This window comes from Tubulanus polymorphus, chromosome 4 (assembly GCF_964204645.1).
Source record: "Tubulanus polymorphus chromosome 4, tnTubPoly1.2, whole genome shotgun sequence".
NCBI classification, from domain to species: domain Eukaryota; kingdom Metazoa; phylum Nemertea; class Palaeonemertea; order Tubulaniformes; family Tubulanidae; genus Tubulanus; species Tubulanus polymorphus.
The window spans coordinates 22775806-22799448 of record NC_134028.1 but is presented as its reverse complement, the minus strand read 5'-3'; the positions used below and the strand labels follow the sequence as shown (position 1 = coordinate 22799448).

General features: G+C 39.2%; 1 protein-coding gene across 1 annotated transcript; it reads left to right on the top strand.

The window, feature by feature from the left end:
• Nucleotides 1-960: 960 nt before the first annotated feature.
• LOC141904462 (uncharacterized) lies at nucleotides 961-23404 on the top strand. Its single transcript, XM_074793051.1, has 28 exons — nucleotides 961-1006; nucleotides 9174-9230; nucleotides 9466-9504; nucleotides 9610-9634; nucleotides 9927-9986; nucleotides 10084-10240; nucleotides 10342-10500; nucleotides 10588-10781; nucleotides 11214-11418; nucleotides 11975-12177; nucleotides 12277-12400; nucleotides 12730-12942; nucleotides 13060-13278; nucleotides 13439-13585; nucleotides 13834-13892; nucleotides 13982-14108; nucleotides 14826-14953; nucleotides 15329-15470; nucleotides 15924-16114; nucleotides 16450-16552; nucleotides 16851-17061; nucleotides 17205-17392; nucleotides 17775-17942; nucleotides 18621-18763; nucleotides 19292-19443; nucleotides 19813-19910; nucleotides 20008-20194; nucleotides 20875-23404. The coding sequence occupies exons 1-28, from the start codon at nucleotides 961-963 to the stop codon at nucleotides 20928-20930; spliced, it is 3801 nt and encodes a 1266-aa protein (XP_074649152.1). The 3' UTR covers nucleotides 20931-23404.
• The last annotated feature ends 239 nt before the right edge of the window (nucleotides 23405-23643 follow it).

The following is a 23643-nucleotide window of genomic DNA, read 5'->3' as shown; positions in this document are numbered from 1 at the left end:
GCGAGCTCCAGACAAGAGCAGTGGGCCGGAATAAGAAATCAAAAGAAATTTTTAATACCTTTCGATTATCGCCCGTCACTGCCCTAGTGATCTATCCTAAAATCACATTCTTAACCTATTTTTGCCCCGGGTGACAAGCAACCCCACCCTTTCCTCGCTTGCCAGGGCGGGTCTGGTATCGCTCCACGAACTCGCTTCCACAGTTCGGGGGACTTAGGTTCGAAACCCTTGACGGATTTAGATGCCCATCCTAAAACTGGGCTGGCAGAGGCGGATCCTTCACTTAGGGATAGTACTAAATGACCCATGATAGTCAGAACAACGAGGGTTCTCTGGGAATCTTTTCTAGGAGGACGTTTTGAATTGAAGCGGCCACTAGATGCATCTTTGAAGTTGTGATCCTTAAATGCGTTCATGCTACAGAAGATCAATTTGCAAAACCTGAAATGGTTAATTAAGAACCGGATTTGTTTTTGAACAACCTATTTACAATGGCCCTAATAGAGAAAAAACGGATACATCATTCTTCCTGTAGATTTGGATTCGCCACTCTCCGTTCACTAAATATATAATTGTAGAGCCCTGAATCCTACACGAGAAATCGTGTTTTTCCAATGAGAACAAAAAAATATTTTAAGACACAATGCGCTAAAAAGGTGGTCCAGAATTTTTTCCTGACATTTTGGGGTGGGGCACATGCCCGGAGCTCCCGTTACATTCCCCCTTGGCCGGGGAGATGATAGTGAAACGAATGCATCTACAGTGTTGTATCGACAAGGCATCGAGTTTAAACATTGTCATGGTAACGTTGCATCCCCGTGAGTCAGGTATAGGTGAAAGCCCTTGGATCGAGCTATACCGACCGACGCGGTGTGCTGACGCGAAGCACGCACCTTAGTCATCGCTGTGTACTCACTATAGTCGCATATTTCACATCTGCGACACAATAAAGGATATACCATGGCTACAACAACGTACTGGTGGCTGCTTATCCTTTTCGTAGCAGGTAAATGAATAATTTCTGGTTACTCGAAATTCCATTTTCAAAAGAATTATCCTGTGAATTATCTTTTAATGAGATGATTTTAAATAGGTATCTGGCGATTTCGGAACAAATCAAAGCGAAAACATGTTTGCAAAATTAAAACGACACATTTTCATTCAGGGTTGAATAAATATTACCGAGCCACAGAGCAGCTTGGAGGCGCTTATTTAACTCTATTATATTAATATTCAAATAAACTGAACGACCCAAAACATGAAACATGGCTGTTCCTATATAAATGTCTATAAAATATGTATATTATCAATAATATCAATTATTGTGTAACCCACTGGGACCAGTGGCAGGGCGTGATGACATTGGGGCGGGATAAACGATGTCACGGTCCTAAAATGCGCGCTTCATCCTTATTTGTAATTGATGAATTGATTTCGATTATTTCGTTCCCGAATGATATAATGAATCCCGGGTGTAGCCGTGTGTTTTCTGCGACGCTGCATTCATAATCGTGATGTTAGGGATTTCGCTCGTGTTCAGATTACATGTATATTTAATTAGGACCAGATACAGGCTGTTACCAAATCGTACGAATCAGGTTGAGGTCAATTTCATATAGCAATTATCGATAAAAACAAAAACCGGACATCTTGATTAAACCCGACACATTAGATACTGTTTTATTCACTCATTTACCTTTTTACAAAAATTATAGGCGCTGATCTTATCATAGATGCCATTAAAGATCATCAACATCGTTAACCTACAAATTGGACGCAGGGAAAACCATGTTTCCATGTTTCATCACGTCCTGTGCGTTGCGGGCTTAAACCACTATATAACGTATCGCAAAAATGAGAATGGCGGATTTGATTTTGCATCCAAGCGACTCACAAACCTCAAGCGATTTTCGAGAGTCTCTTAAATGCAGAAAAGTTCAAGGCATTCAGCTGTCAAATTAGCTGTAATTCAAAGTGAAACGCGTTCTCAAGAACGAATTGAATTAGCTTTGAAATGAAAAAATGCATCATCCATTTTGCGGTTGACACCGTTTCGTACTGCATTGAGTTTGAGTGTGCTATCCCAGACCATAAAACCTAGGGCGTTAACGAAATATTAAACAAGAAAATTAATTGTAATAAATTATTTGACGCCTGCGCAAAAGGTCTCGTAGAATTTTTTGGATAAGCTAAGTGGAATTGCATCGAAGTTTTAAGGAATTTGGGGAGTTATCAGATTTGGCGATTGGGTAGATGATACAGAGGTCTTCGACTCAGTAGTTTTTTGATTTTTTTATTGAAAATTGTCAATAATTGATAACTTGATTTGGAGTATATCGTGTGGCCTACCCAGCCGGCCCCGCCGCCGGTTTGTGGCTGTCACTCGGTATCCTCTTGAGTCTGGGTTGAAGTAGACATTGTCAATTAAAATAACTTGTTTATGTTATTCTGTATGAATTACGCATGTGTCTTGTATGTTGTATTTTCTTATTTTGAAATGTGTTACTTTATTGAATTTGGAAATTTTAAATGTAATAAGGATCAATAAAGAATTGAATTGTCACCTAATACGCATGCCATATTATATCAGACTTCCAAATCGTGTATACATCCGCCATTTTGACCGAATAATCCGATTTACTTATCATTTCTATTTATGCCTGCCGCTTCCGATATAATCATACGTCCTTTACTATTACAATACGTCTTCTAATGATATTCAATGCAATATAACATTTCGACGTTCAAATAGAGCTCATCATATAATCACAGGAAGCCTTTGTACATCTTTGTCAATAATATTTTGCCAAATAGCTTGTATGTGTACACATGGACCTGTGACGTTTTGCACATTGATTTACCGTTGTCGTTTGTAAAATGACGCTGAATGGTAAACATTTGTTTAGGTTTCATAATGGTAACGTTTCAAAAAATGCGGTTAATTGAAAATAGACTATGACGTTCGTAGTGCTCGTGATATTTTGTAAGTGCACGTGACCGAATAATCCTTTTTTGAGGCGGAGTTACGTACCCCCAAACTCTTCTGAGTTAACTACCAATTCAACCCTTAATTATTTCATTTGTCTCTTTGTTCTTGGAATATCAGTATATATGAAGATGACTACTAGGTTAAGATGACTATGACTTTTAGGTTGAAACGTCGAATGAATGAATTATTTGCTTACACGAAACCGGACTTCATGTTTCTCGTTTACTAGTTGGGAGATTATCTATATAAACAATGTTATTTACTGGGAAATCACGGTCGATAGGTCAAAACCTGACTAGAACACAATACAAGCGTTATATTTTGAGTATTTCTCTTGGACCCCATACTTTGTGTTTATAGATTTGTCGAGAGTTCAAATGAAAAGTGAACGAGTTTTTTAAAAATACATGACCGACACGGTGAGAAGTTCCATTCATAAAACCACTTTAAACTGTATATTAATGTAGATACGTAAAATATTTCTTTGAATTCATTCTATGATCAACTGATATAATTGTAGGTACATTAAGAACTATTTGCGTTGTGTACAACAAAGCTGAAAACTTTCCTTCGAATTTGTCGTTTAATTTACAGCTAATGGATGGGGGTTTATAATTAACCAACAAGCTGACGCCTTAAGGCTTATGAAATTCTTGCGCATAATATAACAACAATCTCGTGATCGATTTTAAGTCGATATATCTAGGCGTGTATAAATGAATGACTTTCATTATCGAATTAGTATAGAATTCTAACCACATTATCGAACGGTTATCGATTTGCCGCCGTTCAACACCGAATAAAAACTGATATTCGAACCAGATGGTATCAAGACTTTTTGATCTCGATGTCTTCAAAAAGATTTAAAAATGCGATTAAAAAGGAAGAAATTGAATAACCAATTAGTATTGAATTAGTTTAAACGAATTTTGGAATCGGCGCGATATTCTCTGCAGATGGTATCGAGACTTTTGGTTTCGTAGTTCTATTTTAGTCCAGAGAAAAATTCATTTTCAAATCTACTAATCTGCTATTTCTGTTATCAAAATTTCATCCAAGGTTTTGCGACAACGGAACCGATGAAGTCAGGGTTTCCAGCGGTCCTTCCAAGTCCTTCTTTGTCCTTCTTTTTGATTTAAAGTCCTTCCTCTTGGTAAAAAAGTCCTTCCAAATTTGATTTTTATGTACTTTTTGTGCGCAATTTTGTTACGAATTCGACTGTCGAAGTATTTTCTTACTCAGAACTGGTATTCAATTGTCAGTAAGATTGAATATACAGGAAAGTGTTATGGAATTTCCCTCACATGTATGATTGGTCTACATGACGAGTATTCGGGCCAAGGCATTGCAAAAATGCTTCCTTATGGGCCCTCATTTTACTGGAAAGTATTTCTTTCAGAGTCCACAAGTCCCTCCTTTTGGGTCTAAAATTGCCGAAAAAGTACTTCTTTTTATCCTGGAAACCAGGTGTCTAGCCGTCGGGCGGGTTGCTGTTGATGAGCGATTTGTTCGCACCGATGATTCAGAGTTCTGACCACACCCGACTATATCATCATTAGACTAGACGCTAATCGAAACGCGTTGGCAATACTCGACGAACCACGATGTGAGATATTTTTATGTATCCGCGATACGTTCCATGTAAGGCGTGTCTTATCAAGAGACCTTTATTTGCAACGCAAATCATATTAAAAACTACGTAAGTATCGTGCGCAAATGTCACATGTTGCGCACTTCCGTAGTTTTGAATATGATTTTGAACGGTTTTTGTTAAGAGTTTCTAGTATACCGAAACAGGTCGGTGGTTTTCTACTGTCCCATTTACCCCCGTTAAGACAAGTAAATGGCGTGGCTGGATGTGAACTATTTTGAAGTTAATTAAATTTTAAAGTGAAAACTAACCCCTAAAAACTGCGGAATGCAAGATTTCACTTCGTATAAGCGATTGATCTTCACGGGTAAAATAAGTCAATTGACAAATTCGGGCATGGGCGGATCTAGGAAAATTGGACGGTCTGGTTTCTGTGTATTTTCGTTTATATGGTCGGTTTATATGGTCAGTAGAATTGATTTTGACAATCTAAAATGCTGCAACTAATCACTATAACATTAGTTAGTATTGGCTACGAGTAAAACGATGCTTTATTTTCGTATTGACCATTTTTTTTGTTTGCACAATCGGAATCGTGAAACTATATAGTAATTAAGTATCATTTTTTCTACTAAACAGCGAGAACCGCACCCACGTTGTTAGTCTATTACTCCAAATTCGCATCAGATGTGAGGAACTAGTAATCATGGACGTACCCCGCCCATGATTATATGAAAGTAATTATTACTATACATAAAAAGTGAATGCCTTAGTTCGAGTCATGAACAAACATCAAACTATACATATAAAAAAGAATGTTATTGTTCTTTGACACATTCGTATACCTGGAAATCAGAGAAAAGTCTTGGGATTTTATTCACGCGTGACTTAGTTGACCAATAATGTATTGAAATGGTAATAATATGTAGCTAGCTCACTGTTTAGATTAATTCCTGATTTGACAAGAAAAAAAATGCAGCCAAGAGAATTGAAATATAATTGACCACGCAGTCATGAAAAATCTGTTCGCTGCATACGCAGGAAGTAAAGAACCGAAACATACGAAGGAAAAGCTGAATGAGCATTCGACGTTTCAGCACAATTCTAAGCCATAGTAACAATGTGAACAGTGGGAATAATCTAATGGCGTTTTTACGAGCATCCGATTTTTGCGATCGATTTCACGATCGGCGTTTTTACGAACACGATTTTCCGATCGATTTTTGAAATCGACCAACTCACTCGGCGAGCGATTTGGCGATTTGATTTCCAAGATGGCGGCACCGGGTAGTTCATGACGATACAAATTTTTCTCAACGTCGCCATATTTATGTCATGTGATTAGCCAAATGCATCGCCATTTTTACGAACGTTCGATTCGGTCGCACGATCGGTGCAAATCGTTCACGAAATCGATCGCGAAAATCGGATGCTCGTAAAAACGCCATAATACAGAGCTAGGCGCATTTTCTATATTGACCTTATCTGCTAACTATGGCGGTTGATTCGAGCCAAACTGAAATTTTTCGACCAAGAAAAAACTAAGAACTAATTTGCTAACGAGAAAACTAATATTGACGCAAGAAAACAAAAATATTTTGTTTTCTCGCGTTATTTCTGTTTTTGCGAGGCGAGAAAACAAACTTCGCCGGGGTCGCCGAAACAAAAATCAACGCGAGAAAACAAATTTATTTGTTTTTGCGGGCTAAATTTCTTTCTTCTGTTAATTTTTGCGTGCTCCTTATGAAATTTGTTTTCTCATTGTTTTGGTACTCGAAAAATGTTGCCGTGGCCCAAATCAGCCACTATAGCTATCGTATTGAATTCGTAGCGTAATGCAAATGTTGATTTCGTTATCTTCTCTCCGACAAAGACCTAGAAGATTTACGTGCATGTCCTCCACGTCTGCGTACGTCAGGCTTTGATGTACCAGTATTTACCAGTGCATGTGAATCTAAAACAGGAATTCGGTATTCTTTGAAGGCTCTTGTTGGTTTGATTTAATTGATACTTTGGTGTTTGATGGTGATTTCGGTGCGAGTTTTCTGAGTAGAATTGCTCGAGAGACTCAACTGTTTTATTTATATATCAAGTGCTAAGTCAACAGGAACATAAAATCGTTCAATTGCCCGCTGTTTCATGTTGCTTTTTATTGAGCGGCATATGCGTAAAAACCCGTTTAAAAAAACAACCATCAAAACGATATATCTTCCTCTTTGTCGGAAGTTTGCCCGAATTTCAAACACCATTTTTCGACGCCGTAATAATCTTTTATGTATTGCTTAATTCTATGCGTTATTCAAGGTGTGAGTAGTCGATGTGCACTACGTCATCGATGTCTGAATCTGTATCTGAATGCGGTACTCTGCTGACATTGACCGAATTGGCGTCTCTAAATAATTATTTGCGTTTATTTTCTAAAATAGATTTTATGACTCTTATTTTCGATAGACTATCATTCAAGACTGGTTGCCGGTCAATACAATTCAATTCAATGGGGCGATGTATTCAAATTCAAAAGAACTTTATCGATCCTCAACACGGACAGTTATGATTACGTAGATATCTTAGAATGTAAATTACACATGCTTATATAAAGAATTATTGATTAAAAGCTAATGTTACTGCAGAGTCTACATATATCTGACGCTTGAACCTGAATAAACATAATATAGTTTGTTATAGAAATGAATTTTCAATGTAAACGTGTATAACGACTCAGTGTAGTTTTCGATTCCGAAAAACGCAACGGCTTTCGCGTAAAACAATGGAATTCGTATAATCAATTCTAAAAACAACCAGGTCCGCTAGAACGAGCAGTTACGCGAGCGGGTATAATTACATGCATAAGATTTGGACTAATTGGCATCCACTTCAACGAATAAAAAAACAACAAGAATATCTACGTTATAGGTTGAATTTACATCAATGATTAAATTATTTCCGATTAAGAGAAGGTTTTGATTAACAAAATGTAGTATCATTTGTTTCTAAGAATCTCCCTAGATTTAGCACACAAACGCGCGTGCAGATTTCCGTACGGAATATGTAATGTTTCACTACGAAATTGCTTTCTAACCCGCTTTGAATAGTACGGCTTCGCTGTTGTCATACCGACATAATATTTTTTCCGCGTTGTTTGTCCGTATCCCCGGGCAACATGGGTGGTATCCGCGCGCGTGCGTTCTATTTATTCCCTTCAGACAGAAGCGCATTCAAAACGGACGTATTATTTTTTTTACTAAGCAGCTATCAAATACTGATTCAACTGTTTATCAAATCGGATTGGGATCAATAATCGGATTACCTCCGACATTGCACCGTTCAGACCGAGTGCACTAAGTAATACAGAAGAACTAGCTTAATTCGCATTTTTCAATACCGGTTTTCGCTTAATCCGGATGAAATATTTGGTTCATCGAAACAGCGACCATGTAAACTATTATTCATAATTCGGATTTTACTTAATTCGAAAAAAACTAGGAAGTCCCTTGTTATCCGAACTAAGTGAGTTCTACCGTAATTGCATTCACATCCCCAGGCTCAAAACTGATTCCGAAAAAAATCATCAGAATTGATATAAACAGACATCATTCACAAAAAGGTTAATCACAAAGTGAAATCATCCCTCAAACTATGTTTGTATTTCTTTAATGAATCTCTGTAAATACGAATATCATGTATGAACCTGTTTTTTTGTGTTCCATGCAAATGTTATTTCTTTTTGTGTGGTGCAATAAACTAATTGTAATCACGTTTGGGCGATAACTTAATGGGGCGATGTCAATAAGCTTGATTGAAATCGACGCAACAAAAAAAACTCAAATTTCGTCAGCATTGCGCGTTAGGGTACAAACTATCAGGTAAAACTAACAGTGTATCTACCGTTGCCGTTGATCCCGCATCGACTACACCATCAGTCGAAGAATGCAGATTAAATACTTGTCGCGTGGCAACTGCATCCACTGTTTTATTATGCCAGAGCCATACATTCTGTAATCATACTAGAATTGAAATAACGAACCATCGTCAATCTGGAGTAGATGCGAAACCAGTTGTAACCCGGTACTAATTGATAATCATTCGTCGAACTAATCCCAATTTTTCCGCGCCCTTTTTGAAATACAATGGCAATATTCTCCAGGGCACTTTTCCCCACAGCTAACAGCGGTCCACAGCACAATATTCAGCTTATATTCTCTTGAATGTCCCTCAAGTGCCTAGAAAGTGTATGAAAATGCACAATAATTTCAGAAATTTCCAGACGTTGTTTTGGCTGCGTGGTTACTTAACTTGCCCCTTTTCAGTATATTTGCCCTTTTCATTTCTTTGTGCTCCTGTCAAAGGATACGGCCATGGATCTGCGCCTGAACCTGGCGTATCCTTGCCTCCTTGCTCGATTACAACCGTTGCACCATAAGGACCAATTACGATGCTCATCGATTTTTCGTCGAATTCGGGCTCAAAATATACACCATTGTCTGCTTAATCAGGATCGAAACGAATTTTTTGTGCAACTGTGGTTGAGAGAAAAGTCCCGATGTTATGATTTAGGTTTATTGCATTATAAACGGGTTATCTCTTCATTTATAGTTTTGGTGACGATAGCCGAGGCGAAGCGACCAAAGGAAAAACCACGCACGGCACTAGGTAAGGATAATGGATGAAGATAATCATTTAACGATTACTCCAAGATATCCGAGATAATATGATAACAATGATTGTAATACGGCTATCCGAATTGTTGGATTCTATCTTATATCATCTTAACAAAACACGGATCCTGAATCTTTAATCAAGGTCATCTTGCACGTTCTTCCCGTCATGTGCGCGACCAATCAACAGTGACATCCAAACTTAAGTTTCGTTCATATTTTCATTGCAGCGTTCGATAAAGCCGAATACCTGAAAGTCAAACGAGTGTGTAAGTTAAATGAATGATACACGCGTTCTGATTCTTTTATCAATTGGAATCATGAGTGAATTTCAATTCAATTTTCTTTAAAATTTTTTTTTTTCAAATTTACAGTCGCCTGTGCAGCGGATACATTGGCGTAAGTAAAATTGCCTACTATCGTCCCCTTTCGCGGTGGTTCACCGTAGAAAGGGTTACGTATTTTTCGAAAAGAATTTGTTTTTCGGTTTACTTCGAAGCTTGCGCGCACTGAGTTTTCACAATATCGCGTGAGGAGCAGAGCTCGAAAATCCGCTCTGACAAGAAAAACCATTTCGGAATAGATGATAAAATCCATATTAAAGTGTAAAATATCTCTAGGAAATTGCAAAATCCCAACATGAAAAAATCATCAGGATATTGTTCAATTCACAGCCGCTTTCTTTTTGCAGGCCGACTTATGGAGAGGCACAATCGTTCAATTCTGCGCCGATCAAGACCCTCCGTGCAAAGTAAGAACGACGAAACTTGTAAAGATTTGATAACGATAAATGTGTTGATATATTTCAGAGATTGATATTCACTATGAATGTGTTATTTTATCTATAGTGTGTTAGCCAAATGGGATGCACTGCCCCCCGCAGATAAAACCACTATTCTGAATAGTATCGCCGCATATGTAAAGGATACTACAGCGATTGATTTGACTACAGTCCCGGTAGCTTCGTTCGTAAAGATACCCGCGCTATGCCTTCATCAACTTCCCGTAAGCATAAACGCGTTTCCCGAACGAATAACGAACACGTTACACTCGAAGAAACAAATCGTCCATTAAAATGTATGTAAATCCTCTTTTTCTGATTGCAGTGGACCCAAACGAAGATCACTATGGACCAATTCAAAGAATTCGTGAAAGTCATAGCAACGTTCAAGGATAAAGAGATCTTAAATGGCGTTATAGATGCGTTGAAGCCGTCGAGTTTGGGGAGTGCAATAATGACAGCGATTGAAGTAGCGCCCTTGAAGGTGATAGCAAAAATCGTATCTCGGCTGTTCTTTCATTTTTCTTCTTTCCTAAGCGACGTCAATAAATATTTGTTATTGTTGTTATAGGCTGTTGCGAAAAACGTAATGGATCAAATGATGAAAAGATTAGCTGGTGTTTTCGGTGGTGACGCTGCGGTCTACACGGCCGCTGCCATCGGTAAACTAACCTGCCGCCAGTTGCTGGTCACCTTACAAGGATCCCCGTTCCTCGGAGAGTTGGTAGCTACGCAGCAAAGATCGGCCGCACAGCTCACTGCAGTGTAAGTTGATTTGTGCTTGGAGTAATCCAAGATTTGAGCGATGTATTCTTAATAATATTAATGGTATATTTTCTTATATAGCGCAGATCTATAAGATAATCGCTGCGCTTTACAATATAAAACACAGTACAACGAAATTGTTGAAATCTTGAAATCTTCTTAACATATATTTTTAATCTAATTTCATTATCAATTAATAAGCATTTTATGAAAAAGAAAATATTGTACATATTCATTGTGACAAATAGATAACTTACTTACTAACCACTCTATATATGGTTCAGATACAAAGTCTGAAGTCCAATGACTTCACTCAAAAACGCCTATAACGTAAGATTTTTGAAATGTTTTTCTCTCCTTGCCCTTTTATTTCTTTTATTTTAATGATTCGCACTCCGATTAATTAGAAAAGCGATAACCATGCATTTTTAGGTTGGACAAAATAGGAGCAACATGCGGAACGGAAACGGAGATCAAGAATAATGTTGACGCGTTCAAAAAAGCGGCGGATTTATTCGCGGCTGTAAAGATGAAAACGACGTTGGTAACGTCGGCAACACCGTTCACACAATTTGTGCTTTTCATCCCATTCTTCAACGCGAGAGCGTGCACGAAATTACCTACAACTATCACAGAGGTAAAAAGTCCTATCATTCGAATCGTCGTTTTTGACGCCGTTAAAAAACGTTACAAAAATGTTTTTTTTACATCTGATAACTCCTGTTGGTGCGGGAAATGTGCCAGTCGATGCGCACTACGTCATCAATATTAGCGTTTCAAAATAACAATAACAATTGTGAATATATATAAGTATTCATTTTTTTATTTATTAGATTTCATGATTCTTATTTCTATTCAATGCATTTTCATGTCTTTTTGATAATGGATTTTAATGGCAATTTGAATATCATGATTGATCCCAATATTACATTCATATTGTACAATTCATCGTCGACTATATTAAGCCATATATGTATGTTATTTTCTAAGGCGTCAATAAACTTTTAAGTTAGTTTTCTTGTATAGCCATTAATATCACATCTATTATCAATTTAAAAAATCACTCTTATTTGGAGTTTCCGAAAAATGACCGCACCCAGTTAAACAGTTGTGAGTTAAGATCTCACAGCTAAGTTCAAATAAAACCTATTCGATATTTGAAATATACAGGATGTAAATCTGTTTCATTGCAGGCGGACGTTGCGAAATTGAAAACGCTAAACTTTGATTTCAATCGACCGAAAAGCTGTTCCAGTCGTCAACAAGAAGACGGAGGCAAGAAGCCACCGCCGCGGTCGAGGGGGATGGGTCAGATCGGAGGCTGCCTAAAAAAAGTTATACTCAAGATCACTAAAGCCAAAGGCAACACAGCTCTTACCGTAACTAACCTAAAAGCGTAAGTGATTCGTTCAATATTGCTCGCCTGATAAATCGTGGCCACAGTTATACAGAGATGAATATGTATTAAAAGCGTATTTTCATCTATTTCTTGAAGACTTGGAAATATGGTGAAATATATTCCGCTCGCTAAAATCGATGCGGTCGTGTTCGACAGTACGTATCAATGTAAAGATCTGTGCGTCCCGTTCGGATTGACCGAAGAAGGCATTGATATAAAGGTAAATTGAAGACTATCAAATCCGTGTCACCTCAACCGGCATCAGAATGAATGCATGAATCGATTTCTACAGTCACGGAAAAATCAGTTCATCAGGGTTTTCTGTCACAGTTTTTTTGCTCGTAAAATCTATCAAATTCGACTACTAAAATGTGTATCAAATGCATTGCGTTAAGCCGTCACACATATACACCCGTTGTTGCTGCTCTGTAACCATATTTTTGAATTATAGGTAAGTCATGTATAGAAAAGTTTAGACTAACCACTGCGTAACCGGAATCTAAGTTCATCAAAAATTCCTATCAAGAGATGAAATTTCCGCGCTTTCAGGTTTTGAAGATGGTTACAAAGAAATGCACATTCACTGCAGCCGAAATTACTGCGTTGAAGGCCACGGCTGCCAACACTGTCCCGGCTGTCGTTAACACACACGGGTGTACTGTAGGTTTTCAAAAGCCGACCGTATTCAGACAAGTGCCGAAGGCCGTTCTTTGTCATCAGAACCTCCTTAAACTACTAGCTGCAACGAAATACCGCGATATGGTACTGTTTGCTATATATATGTATATTCTATATATTCTGAATATCAATGCGCAATTTGGTCATAAGCTAATTCTAATTTTCTAATTTCTAATTTTTTGTTTTATGTACCATGTTTAGAGTCCGATCATCGCTAAATGCAGCGCGGTCACTACACTCACAGCTACGTCTACGGTAGCTTCATTTACTGAAGACGTAAAAGCTACGTTGGGGTTGAAGCCTTATACGGAGATTAAGTTGTTGCCCGCGGCTGCTTGCACGAATCTGCTGAAAGATCCCGCCATACTGCCACAGATTCTCATGATGGATATCGCCACGCGGATGCACATAGTGACCACGGTAACATTTTCACAAAGCTTGGCGATTTCTTTTGAGAGCTTGAAAAACAGTTAACTTTTAGATACACGAATTAATGCAAAAAATCTAAGCCAACGTTGCTTAACACATGCAGAGAGTCATAATGTGAAATTTCAATTCCATTTTCGTTTTAATTTTGTAGCGTACAGCTACCGATAAACAGGCCAATGCTGTCGTAGCGGCTAATGAAGCACTCATTGAAGTGGTGCCGTCCAATGACGTTTGTGCAAACCTAGATTTAGCTACAATCAAGACTATGAAAAGTATTGTCGGTGGTAAAAAAGCCTTGGTGAGTTTATTAAGATTACAGTTTAGTTTAAACGATGGTATTTTTACTTTCGCTTTGGCGAGCTTTTTGTGTTGGTTAAGTGGTTTTTTTCTGGAAAGAAAAGAATGTTTTAGCTAAATGCTTTCGCGAGGTGAGACGATAATGGATTTAATGGTAAAATAGCCGTACTCGGAGGAGAAATTTAATCCTTGATACATAAAATGTCGTATTTTATCTTTTAAATTTGTGGGTTTTAATCTTATTTCCAGGTACAATGTTTACTGGATAAAATCCCAGACATCAAGGCCCTCTCGGAACCCGATTTGAAGTACGGCTCGTTTCATCTATTGATTTACGTACTAATCTCCGTCAAAAGCTGAACGTGAAAATAACCCGGTTTCGATTTCGTATTTTCAGAGCGGTTATGAAAGTCATCGGACCGATGTTTACCGTTGGTCTGTTGGATACACTGACGCTTGGAAAAATCGAACTCGGTAATTTGTTCTGTTCTCCCGATGTTTTTCCATACGTCACCAATAATGTGGTAGGTAATAAGAGGATAGAAAAAACACAAAAGACCGAAGGCCATTGCGAAAAATGGGTGTAAATCATCCATATTTGAAATAAAGTCCCTCAATTCGAATTCTATACGATAGAATTTATGAAAATGAAATTACAACGTTTCGTCTGTTGACTAACGGCCATCATCAGGTGGAATGACCAGAAAAAGAACTCATAGCTCAAAAGCAATGATATGTGTCAGAACAAAGTTGAACAGAACTAGCTGTAAAAACAACAAGGGGTACCATAGAAACCACAAAATTCTAAACGGTTATGATTAGATAAAGTGGAAGGGAATACAGATGACAGAGTGTCACATGGTGACATTAACCACATTCTAAGTGAAAGAGTTGATGTGTCTATGATAATATACTATGATGATGGCTGGTGTTAGTCAACAGCCGAAATGGTTGTGGTTCTTTGGTTCTTTTGTATGACTGAGTATCTTATTCGACTATTAAAATTCTAACATAAGAACTATTGAACTGGGTAGACGGGTTTAGAGTTTAACCAACGTTTGAGCCTCAGGCCGCCCTCTTCTAATGCAGGATTTCCTGAATTCATCCAATTTCATCCAGTATTTTGCCGATTTTATCGGTAATTTTACTTTTGCCCGAACAGTATGATACGAAATACAAAGATAAACCAACTCATTGTATCAATATGCTTAACGAAGTTTCTCGTTGATTTCTGCATGTAGAGAAAAAAAGCGTTCGACAATGCGAAAGCGGCAATTATGGCTCTAGATAATGACGGTGATGGAGCCCCGGATGGTATTATAGACGCAGACGCCATGGCAGCACTGGGACCATGCGCCATCTATACACCGTAAGTGTATCAATATCGACTCGTATTTAAAATCCGCTATAACGCCTTTTTCAATGTCAAGAGTTCACTTAAAGCAAACATGATTTTTTTCTGAGATCTAACATGCCGAATTAAAATTTTAATGGAAGATTAATGCAGTCAATGGGCATAGAAGTCGTTGTTTTAAACTCGAAAAATCGACCTAAGGCCCAAAATTAAACGTAATTGGCCGCATTTCTCTTCAATGCATCAATCAATGAAAAAACCATTCTTGACATCGCCGAGTTTTTCTCGGTACGCCAGTTGATGATGTTATAATGGATTTTCACTGATTCCACTTGACGTCTGCTATCATTGCTATAATTGATACAATTGATATGCGCGTGATTTTAACAGAATAGAGGATATCTGCAACGAGACGGTACTACCAGCTACAACTTCCTACGAAGTCTGCAAACAGATCGGCCAAGTCGAAGGCGTATGCCGACCGTACGCATTCTGGGCAAAATACACCACGAAATGCTTCGATTGCCTCAAGGTAAGTAAGGAAAGGAACTTATTAGGGAGATCTGCCGCGTACACAGCAGAAGAGTTTTTCCCGCCTTACCTATGGGGAGCGCCGTTAGAATGGTGGCTGGGTTTGAGGAGCGGTAACAATAGTCACGAAGGGAGCCACCTGTATAGTAACAGATTTGAGCATGTTTGACTGCATCGAACTAGCCCAAGCAGCGATTTCCTTGTAGAAATCATTATCCGTATGTATTATCCACGTACAGCGAGGTAATCAATATTCTATTGCGCAAAATCACTATCACAAAGCAAACATCAAATATTGCTTTGAGTTCATGGTTATTAGATTTATTGAAGGTTTTCAAATTTACAACTTTTAACAAAAAAAAAATCAAAACATTTATACATATATTCTAATGTAGCTCCCGTTATAAAATTGAACGTCAATCACTTACATAATTTCAAGTTTTCTTTTTTCCAGAGTATTAATAACGGTACTATAGCAGCTGAGGATATCGTCACATTGGGACCTAACTTAGCGGCCGAATTGACGGACGCACAGTTCAAAAGCACAGTCCTCAACACAACTGCATTTGACCAAACGATTGAGACTTTCGGCGCCTGCAAATCGTGGAACAAAATCCTAGAAACTCTGCTTAAAAAGGAAATGACGTAAGGATTTCGTGTGAAAAAAATATCTCACAAATATAAACTTGTTTAAACTTTTTTGAATCGGCGTTTTGAAAACCGACGATTGCGCGAACTCTTAAGGCGGTATAGGTCGACTTGTGATGTGTTCGTCAGTGACGTGTAGTGTCTCTATCAGTCGTCGCATCGCATCGCAGAAAGTGATTGATATCGCTGACAGTCGCAAGGGTGCTCGGGGTGTTTGTGACGGGATCGTCGCTGACGGTCGCTGGGAATCGTGTCGCCGGCCGACCTACGCCCGACTAAAAAGAGTTCATCCTATTCAAAATTAATCGTGATTTTTCATATTCAATCTTTAGGGCAGTTAAACCGTCTTCATGGGCGGCCGAAGATGCCCCGGTAAAAGCGGCGGCCTATGGAAACTTAATGACTTTGCTGCCGGATCTTAGCAAAATACCAGCGGTCAGTTTACTAATAAATAGAATAGAACTGGATTTGATAATCAATGACATAATAACACGATATCATTGAGTAGTTACAAGTTTTAAAAGGAAAATATGAGTTGTACAAGATCAAAGACAATGATTAAGTTAAAGACGTTTCAGTCGTGAGACGATCGTGAGGCGAGAGATCCAAGCGTCAAGCCTTTTGACTAAGAAAAAGATAGCTTCGAATTTGTGAAAAATTTGTGAATGAATGAATGAATGAGTGACGTCACACAGACATCACGCATTCACCTGCTGTTCTCTTCTATCTAAAGACGGCCCTGGGTAATGAAAAGATGTGTCGCGGTGGCCAGCGTGGGGAACGTCGAGATGATGATAGCGACGACGAATGTGAAATACCGGCCGATAAATCTCGACGCCAGCGAATGAATGGGCTACTCAAGAAATACAAAGAAGTGAACATCAGCGAGATGAAGAAAGCGGCGGCCGCGCTAGGAACTCCGGCTGGAAAGAGGAGAAAAAGATGTAAGCAGAAATATATCCCCATCTACCTCTACCTCTACCTCTACCTCTACCTCTACCTCTACCTCTACCTCTACCTCTACCGTCTCATCTCTCCTCTTAACCATATATGCTTGTGCTTAGTGAATCTTATTTCTCAATTACAGCGACCGCTAAAACTTACAAATGCGACGAAATCAGGGTTTTGCAAACGGCAAATCAGATAGCAACATTGACCACAGCTGAAATAAATGCGATAGCCGTAGCTGACATGCGGAATTGTTATACTGTCCTGTGTGGAGCAAATGTAGGCTGGAAAGATCGCGCTATTTTGGATCGCCTCTTCCAAGCAAGGGTAGGCGATTCAATTGAAACATGTCTTATAGGAAACAAGTTTGAACTCTTTATCTCGATTAAACTCCTATCCAAACAATCGGAATCGACTGTCCCTTGCTTTTGAATTACAAGAACACAGCGCCATTCATTAATATTTATCAGTCAATTAATTTTGAGTGGTCTGTAGAGAATCCCACTATGATGACGAAAAATATAAAATCCGAAATATGTTTTCCTTGAGCTAGTAGTTTATTCGACGTTTCGACTACATTCCAATAGACATCTTCGGGAATACTATTTCAGTGGAAAATCGCATCTTTCGAAAAATTAGTACTCGATATTATTTTTGTCAATAGATAGAATATAATTTCATTGGAAACATCTCACGAATGATTTTACAGGTATTCGGGGACACAGTGACCATGGTAGCGAATCTTACGAGCAACCATATTGAAAGCATTCCGTCATGTATCGCTAAGATGAACGATGCAGAAATCGCTTCTCTAATCGTAACCGACGATAATATTGTATCTGCGATTGGTGGCACTAAAGACTTCGACAAAGCCACGGTAGGTAGAAAATGACTCCTTAAGTAGGCCACAACAGGGTTAACCTCGGGAAACCAAGACCCGAACGACGTAAAACAGAAATAAACAAACGAATACATATAGAGTAGCATTCGATTCAATTATCAACGGGGTACCTGCATAGCTACTGTGGCAATCGAGGATTCCACGTATGGCAGGCGATGATCCACCAGGTTCGCTAGTAGATAGTTGGACATCTTTGTACATTTCAATTAAATCCGAATGAACTTTTCCCTTAAATGAATCAGTTATTTGTGAAAATTACCGATATCCGAGTAGAAGAATGAAAGTATTGTATATTTGGTGGTGCTGTGATAATCTATGGATTGGGGAGTCTAAAAATCCACTTCAAAGGTCATTGAAAATGAACTTACTTTGACAAGGGACGACCTACTGCTCATCACGTCATCTGGTGGGATAGCTGGTTTTGTGGTTCTCCATTAAATTTGAATTGTTATTTAAGCCTCCGAAATCAAAAGGTTATCAAACAAATCGAACTCAGTGTATGGTAAAGTTTTCATCGAAAATTGATCTACGAAGTTGATTCAGCGGAATGTAGATGCCACCTGGTGGATGCTCGCTTGCCATAGTATAGCGATGCCGGTATCCTCGTTGTTTAGCCCCTGTCAGATCCGTTCAGTACTGTTACCTTAAATGCAGAAACAAAAGTTGGTGGCGAAGATGATCAAGGATTGTCCAATGGATTTTGCAACTGCCACAAACGTAGAGGTAGCCCTTATTACGTACATAATCTGCGAAGCGGACGTAGCCGAAATAAACAAACTTAAACCAGGCACTGTGAAGTAAGTAGTATCCCCGGTATTTATTAGTGCATCCTTGCTTGTCCTTGCTTGTCAGGGTTTGATTGCCTCCCGCTGAAGTTTACCCAAACCCTGACCGCAAACCCTTCATTGGTCTATTACATCGCCCAAGATATCTTGGGCGGACTTATTAAAATTAGTACCGAATCAATGCGTTATATTCTATGTATCTAAATTCCCATCATCCTAAATGGCATGGTGCGGCTTTGCAGAAAACCCGTCATCGCTGTCTTAGCAGCTATATCTTGTCGTTATTGTTTGACTTATCAAAAAAAAAAGTTCATTTCCGATGTTTTTAACCCCCGAGTTTTATGCTAGAACTGTGGACTGTGGAAATGGATCCTAGATATTCTTTGCGGGTTTTATCAAACTTCTCGGAGTCAAATATTGACCCGTAAACTGGATGGAACTGGCACGTGATCGTTGGGTCGTTAAAGACTATGATAGTGCATATGTATATTATATATATCATTTCAAACATGCTTAGATATGAATCGATTTTCTGTGCAGGTCCGCGATAACACTACTGTCAAACTCCGCAAATAGAGATTGTTCAGAGGATAGGATGAAGGCCATCTCCAAGATAGCCATACATACTGATGCGCTTAAAACACCGGACTTGTGGCATCAGACAACGTACGCGGACATGAACATTCTTGTCGGTAAGTAGAAGCGAGCTGCAATCTGATACGAAATTAAAGTCCGAAATGTTTCATTGAGCAAGTAGTGGTTTATTCAACGTTTTTCGACTATATCCCAATAGAGCCCTGCGAATGAAACGATGAAATTTTTTTTTTCGGAAATGAAATGTTTTTCGTTAGAACGAACAAAAAAATGTCGTTCCATCAAAAAGAAATGTTTATTTTCACCTCTACACATCATCACCAGGAATGACTTATTCGTTTTCTGTTGAATTTAATATATCAACCTCACCGCACAGACCTCACAGTCTCGTATTGCTTTCATCGATGATTTACAGCAGCACCTTCGTGAATAGATTTCGATGATGTTTCTTTTTTTTAATGCTGCAGCTTATCTCGACGTAACGAACTTCAACAAGATTCCTGACACAACGGTAAAATTCATAACTAACGAAGCGATGAGCTTGATGGACGACACGCTGATGAAGGTATATAATGACGCCATGATGTTTTTTTTTGGATATTTCATTACTTATCGAATAATGTTCGACGTCACACAGTATAGCTTCCCGGTTTTGCCTGCAGGGAATGTCCGATAAAAACATTGCGGCTTTGACTAAGGCACAAGCTATGGAATTGAGGGACGACGTATTGAAAGAACTGCCCGAAGTGCGCAAGGCCGTAATATGCAAGAAAAGGTTCGACGACAAAGCATCACAAGATACGTGTATAACCAGTCTGAAGAAAACCTCCGCGGCCGTTTCTATAACAGGTATCAGTATTAACTATCAATGCATAGGCTGAATAAAGAAATCACAGGCTTGGAATTGACTAGTTGACAAACAGCTATCATCAAGTGGAATCTCCCGTGTATCTACCAATCTGGCACTTTGCGGCTTGATGGGTGCCTGCAAAGTTTGGCGCTCAGTGGGTTGAGGGGAACCTGCTAAGTTTAGCCAGCGCTCTGCGGGTTGAGGGGAACCTGCTAAGTTTAGCGCTCTGCGGGTTGAGGGGAACCTGCTAAGTTTGGCGCTCAGTGGGTTGAGGGGAACCTGCTAAGTTTAGCGCTCTGCGGGTTGAGGGGAACCTGCTAAGTTTGGCGCTCTGCGGGTTGAGGGGAACCTGCTAAGTTTAGCGCTCTGCGGGTTGAGGGGAACCTGCTAAGTTTAGCTAGCGCTCTGTGGGTTGAGGGGAACCTGCTAAGTTTAGCTAGCGCTCTGTGGGTTGAGGGGAACCTGCTAAGTTTAGCGCTCTGCGGGTTGAGGGGAACCTGATATGTTTAGCGCTCTGCGGGTTCAATCAGGGAAAGATACCTGAACCCATTAACAATTTTCTAAGTGTCGGTCACCGTTTTGAGGGGGTAAAAACCTCAGACCTGTTGATACTGCCCTGAGTGGCGCTGAGTGGGTTGAGATCGATGGACAATTCTCACGTTGTTTATTTTGTTTCCAGGCTCCGGATTTGCCGTCTTTGCGATGTTACTGTTGGGTTTCGCGGTGCTGAAATAATAAGAAACCGTTTGTAGTACGACAGGTCGACTTCTGTAGATCCAAGGTCGACATGTTTGAAGTGAATACTGTAAACACGACGCGAATACACTTTCATACATCTCATCGTCAGGGACACCATATAAATATTTGCCGTCAAGCCACTCGTAGAAGTAAAAAGTCACAAATACGCGATGGCATCCGTGCAAACCCTCTTAGGCACCTAAAACCTATGCGACTATCATGTGGGGCCATGCTCGCTCAAAAGTTGGTTAGAGTTAACCAGTGGATAGTTAATATAGTGACAATTAAAAGTTCATCAAAATAAGGTGAAAAACCCAAAATAAATGAAAATGGCCCATAGAATTGAATCGAAACGTTACATTCTCGCATAGTCTATGGAAACCAATTAAAGTTCATTGTTACTATGGTATTTATTCATCGACTTTTGAGCAACTGACCCCATATTGTATGTTTTTTCGGTTTCCTCTGACGAATTGAATTCGATTTTTCCGTCCTGCGACAGACCGAGACATCCATTCCAACTTTCACAATTCCATCCATGTCCGGGAATAACGAAACGCCTAAAAGCTCGTAGCCTGGAATTTTTAAAATGGGGGTTCGTTCGAGAGACAAGCGGTACTTATATGTTGTTTGCGAATCGTAATCCTATTACATGCCTTGTCAATTGCGACCGGCTTCATTGAACTAAAGATTACTGAAATTACAGGAATGAGTTCTTTAAAAGTTGGTTAGAGGATAGTTGAAAAAGTGAGGGGACCTAATGTCTCGTTCGTGCGTTCGAACGGACCAACCCCCTCTCCGACTACGAGCTCGAGTCCTACTATGCGGCCGTCCACAATGCCAAAAATCGCGTGATTATTTCTACACCCAATAAAATCCTAAAATTATTTTATCAACAAAGATAATGTGATATTACTCATCCTCCTCCGCGGGCCTGGTGGATATTTCGATTATTTTTTGAGATGTCGGCCCTGGCAAGCGAGGATGAAGATCGTACATTCCGATTCAATATTATAATTACTTACAACGCGTTATTTTATTTATCCATCATATATTTTGGGCTCAGATACTGATCATTTATACGAGTCATATCGAACCATTTTATTTCATTAACGGACCTGTTATTTTTCTTTGCTGCTGTCGCTATTTTTTAAATGTAAATGTATGCTTTCCGAGACATTTTCGTCTCCGCTTTCGGGTGCAGGTATTATATATACTTTCCTTTCGTAGTTATATTTTTCCCTTTTAAGAAATCTGTGTACAAATGTAAAAATAGAAAATGTTATGATACTTTTTAATCTGAGAAATGATTCCCTGGGATATGATGATGTAACTAATTGTTATTCGATAATCTCGATGAAACACTCCGTATTCGAACGTTGAAGGGTTTCCTCGAGTTTATTAGAACTTAGAAGTCCGATATTTTTTGTTGTGAACAAATGTAACAGTAATGAAAAGGGGGTAAATACTCAAAACTTTCTTTGGATCGTAAACGAAAGATATGAATTGAAATGATATTCTACGTTGCATAGAGTTAGCCTATATACGTACCAATGTATCTAAACCTACGCTGAGCAGCTATAGCGCTTGATTCGAGATTAATGTTTTTTTCTTTGTAATATGTCGTAGCGAATTTCTTTTTTTTTACCTCGAAGTCCGCCGCACACTTTCCGCATCGCCGGGCCGATTCATCAGTCGGGCCTGTGTGTATAGAGTAAACCCCGCTGATTTGGTCGCTTATACGGCGGCGTCGGATAATATCAAACGTGTAAACATTTCTGCGGCCAGGTTTAATCGCCGGACCCCTCAAGAACGGGTGTAATAGCCTATCGAATATGCCGCAGAAGTCTCGTGTACGTATAAAAGTACCGAAAACTGATATATACATGTTTGAAGAGATGATGGTGTCGCCAGTCGGGTCTGTCAACCGGCAAGCACCGGCTAAGTGACAGAATGACTATAGAGGTCCTATGGCCATGTTCTTTTTTCAGCGCACGATTGCGGTCGTCGTATTTTGTGGCAAACACAATAAGTAGTTTGGATGACGGACCTTCGCAATTTATAGATACCCATGGTTATCGTTCGTTCATAAGGTTAAAAAATTGATACCTTGTTTCTCCTAATCGGCAGGGTCATTTTGTAAACCGTAATAACATTTGTAATCAGTTCATTTCTATATAACTGCTGGGTGTTAAGGTTAATGTAATGTACAGGGTAGATAGGCGGTCGACCGGGTCTACCGGTTGAGAAAAAAGGTATCAATTTTTGCCTAATATATATGACATGTCTCCAACACTACAACGTCTGTGCACGACCAACCTCTATAACCTCGACCGTTAGAGCACCGGACCAGTCGGACCAGTCGGACCAGTCGGACCGGCGATAGCAGCGCGACAGAGTGCGCCGGACTTAATAACCTTATTATTGATTTCTCTTCCATACAATATCGCTTCTTTTCTTTCGATTTTAGCCTTTATTAAACGAAAAAATATTATACATAATATAGAATATTATACATAATACAAGTTTATACGTCTTGTTTTGTTTTTCTTGTTCTGTACAAAAAGATTCTGTGATGATCAAATCCACTGCTGTTTGATGAGCTCCACAATACTGATCGATGGACAGAATGCCATTAAGAATGAGGCAAAGGATACAGAGACGCTGTAAGCAGCAAAACCACAATATATTGATAAAGTAAACTAGGGCC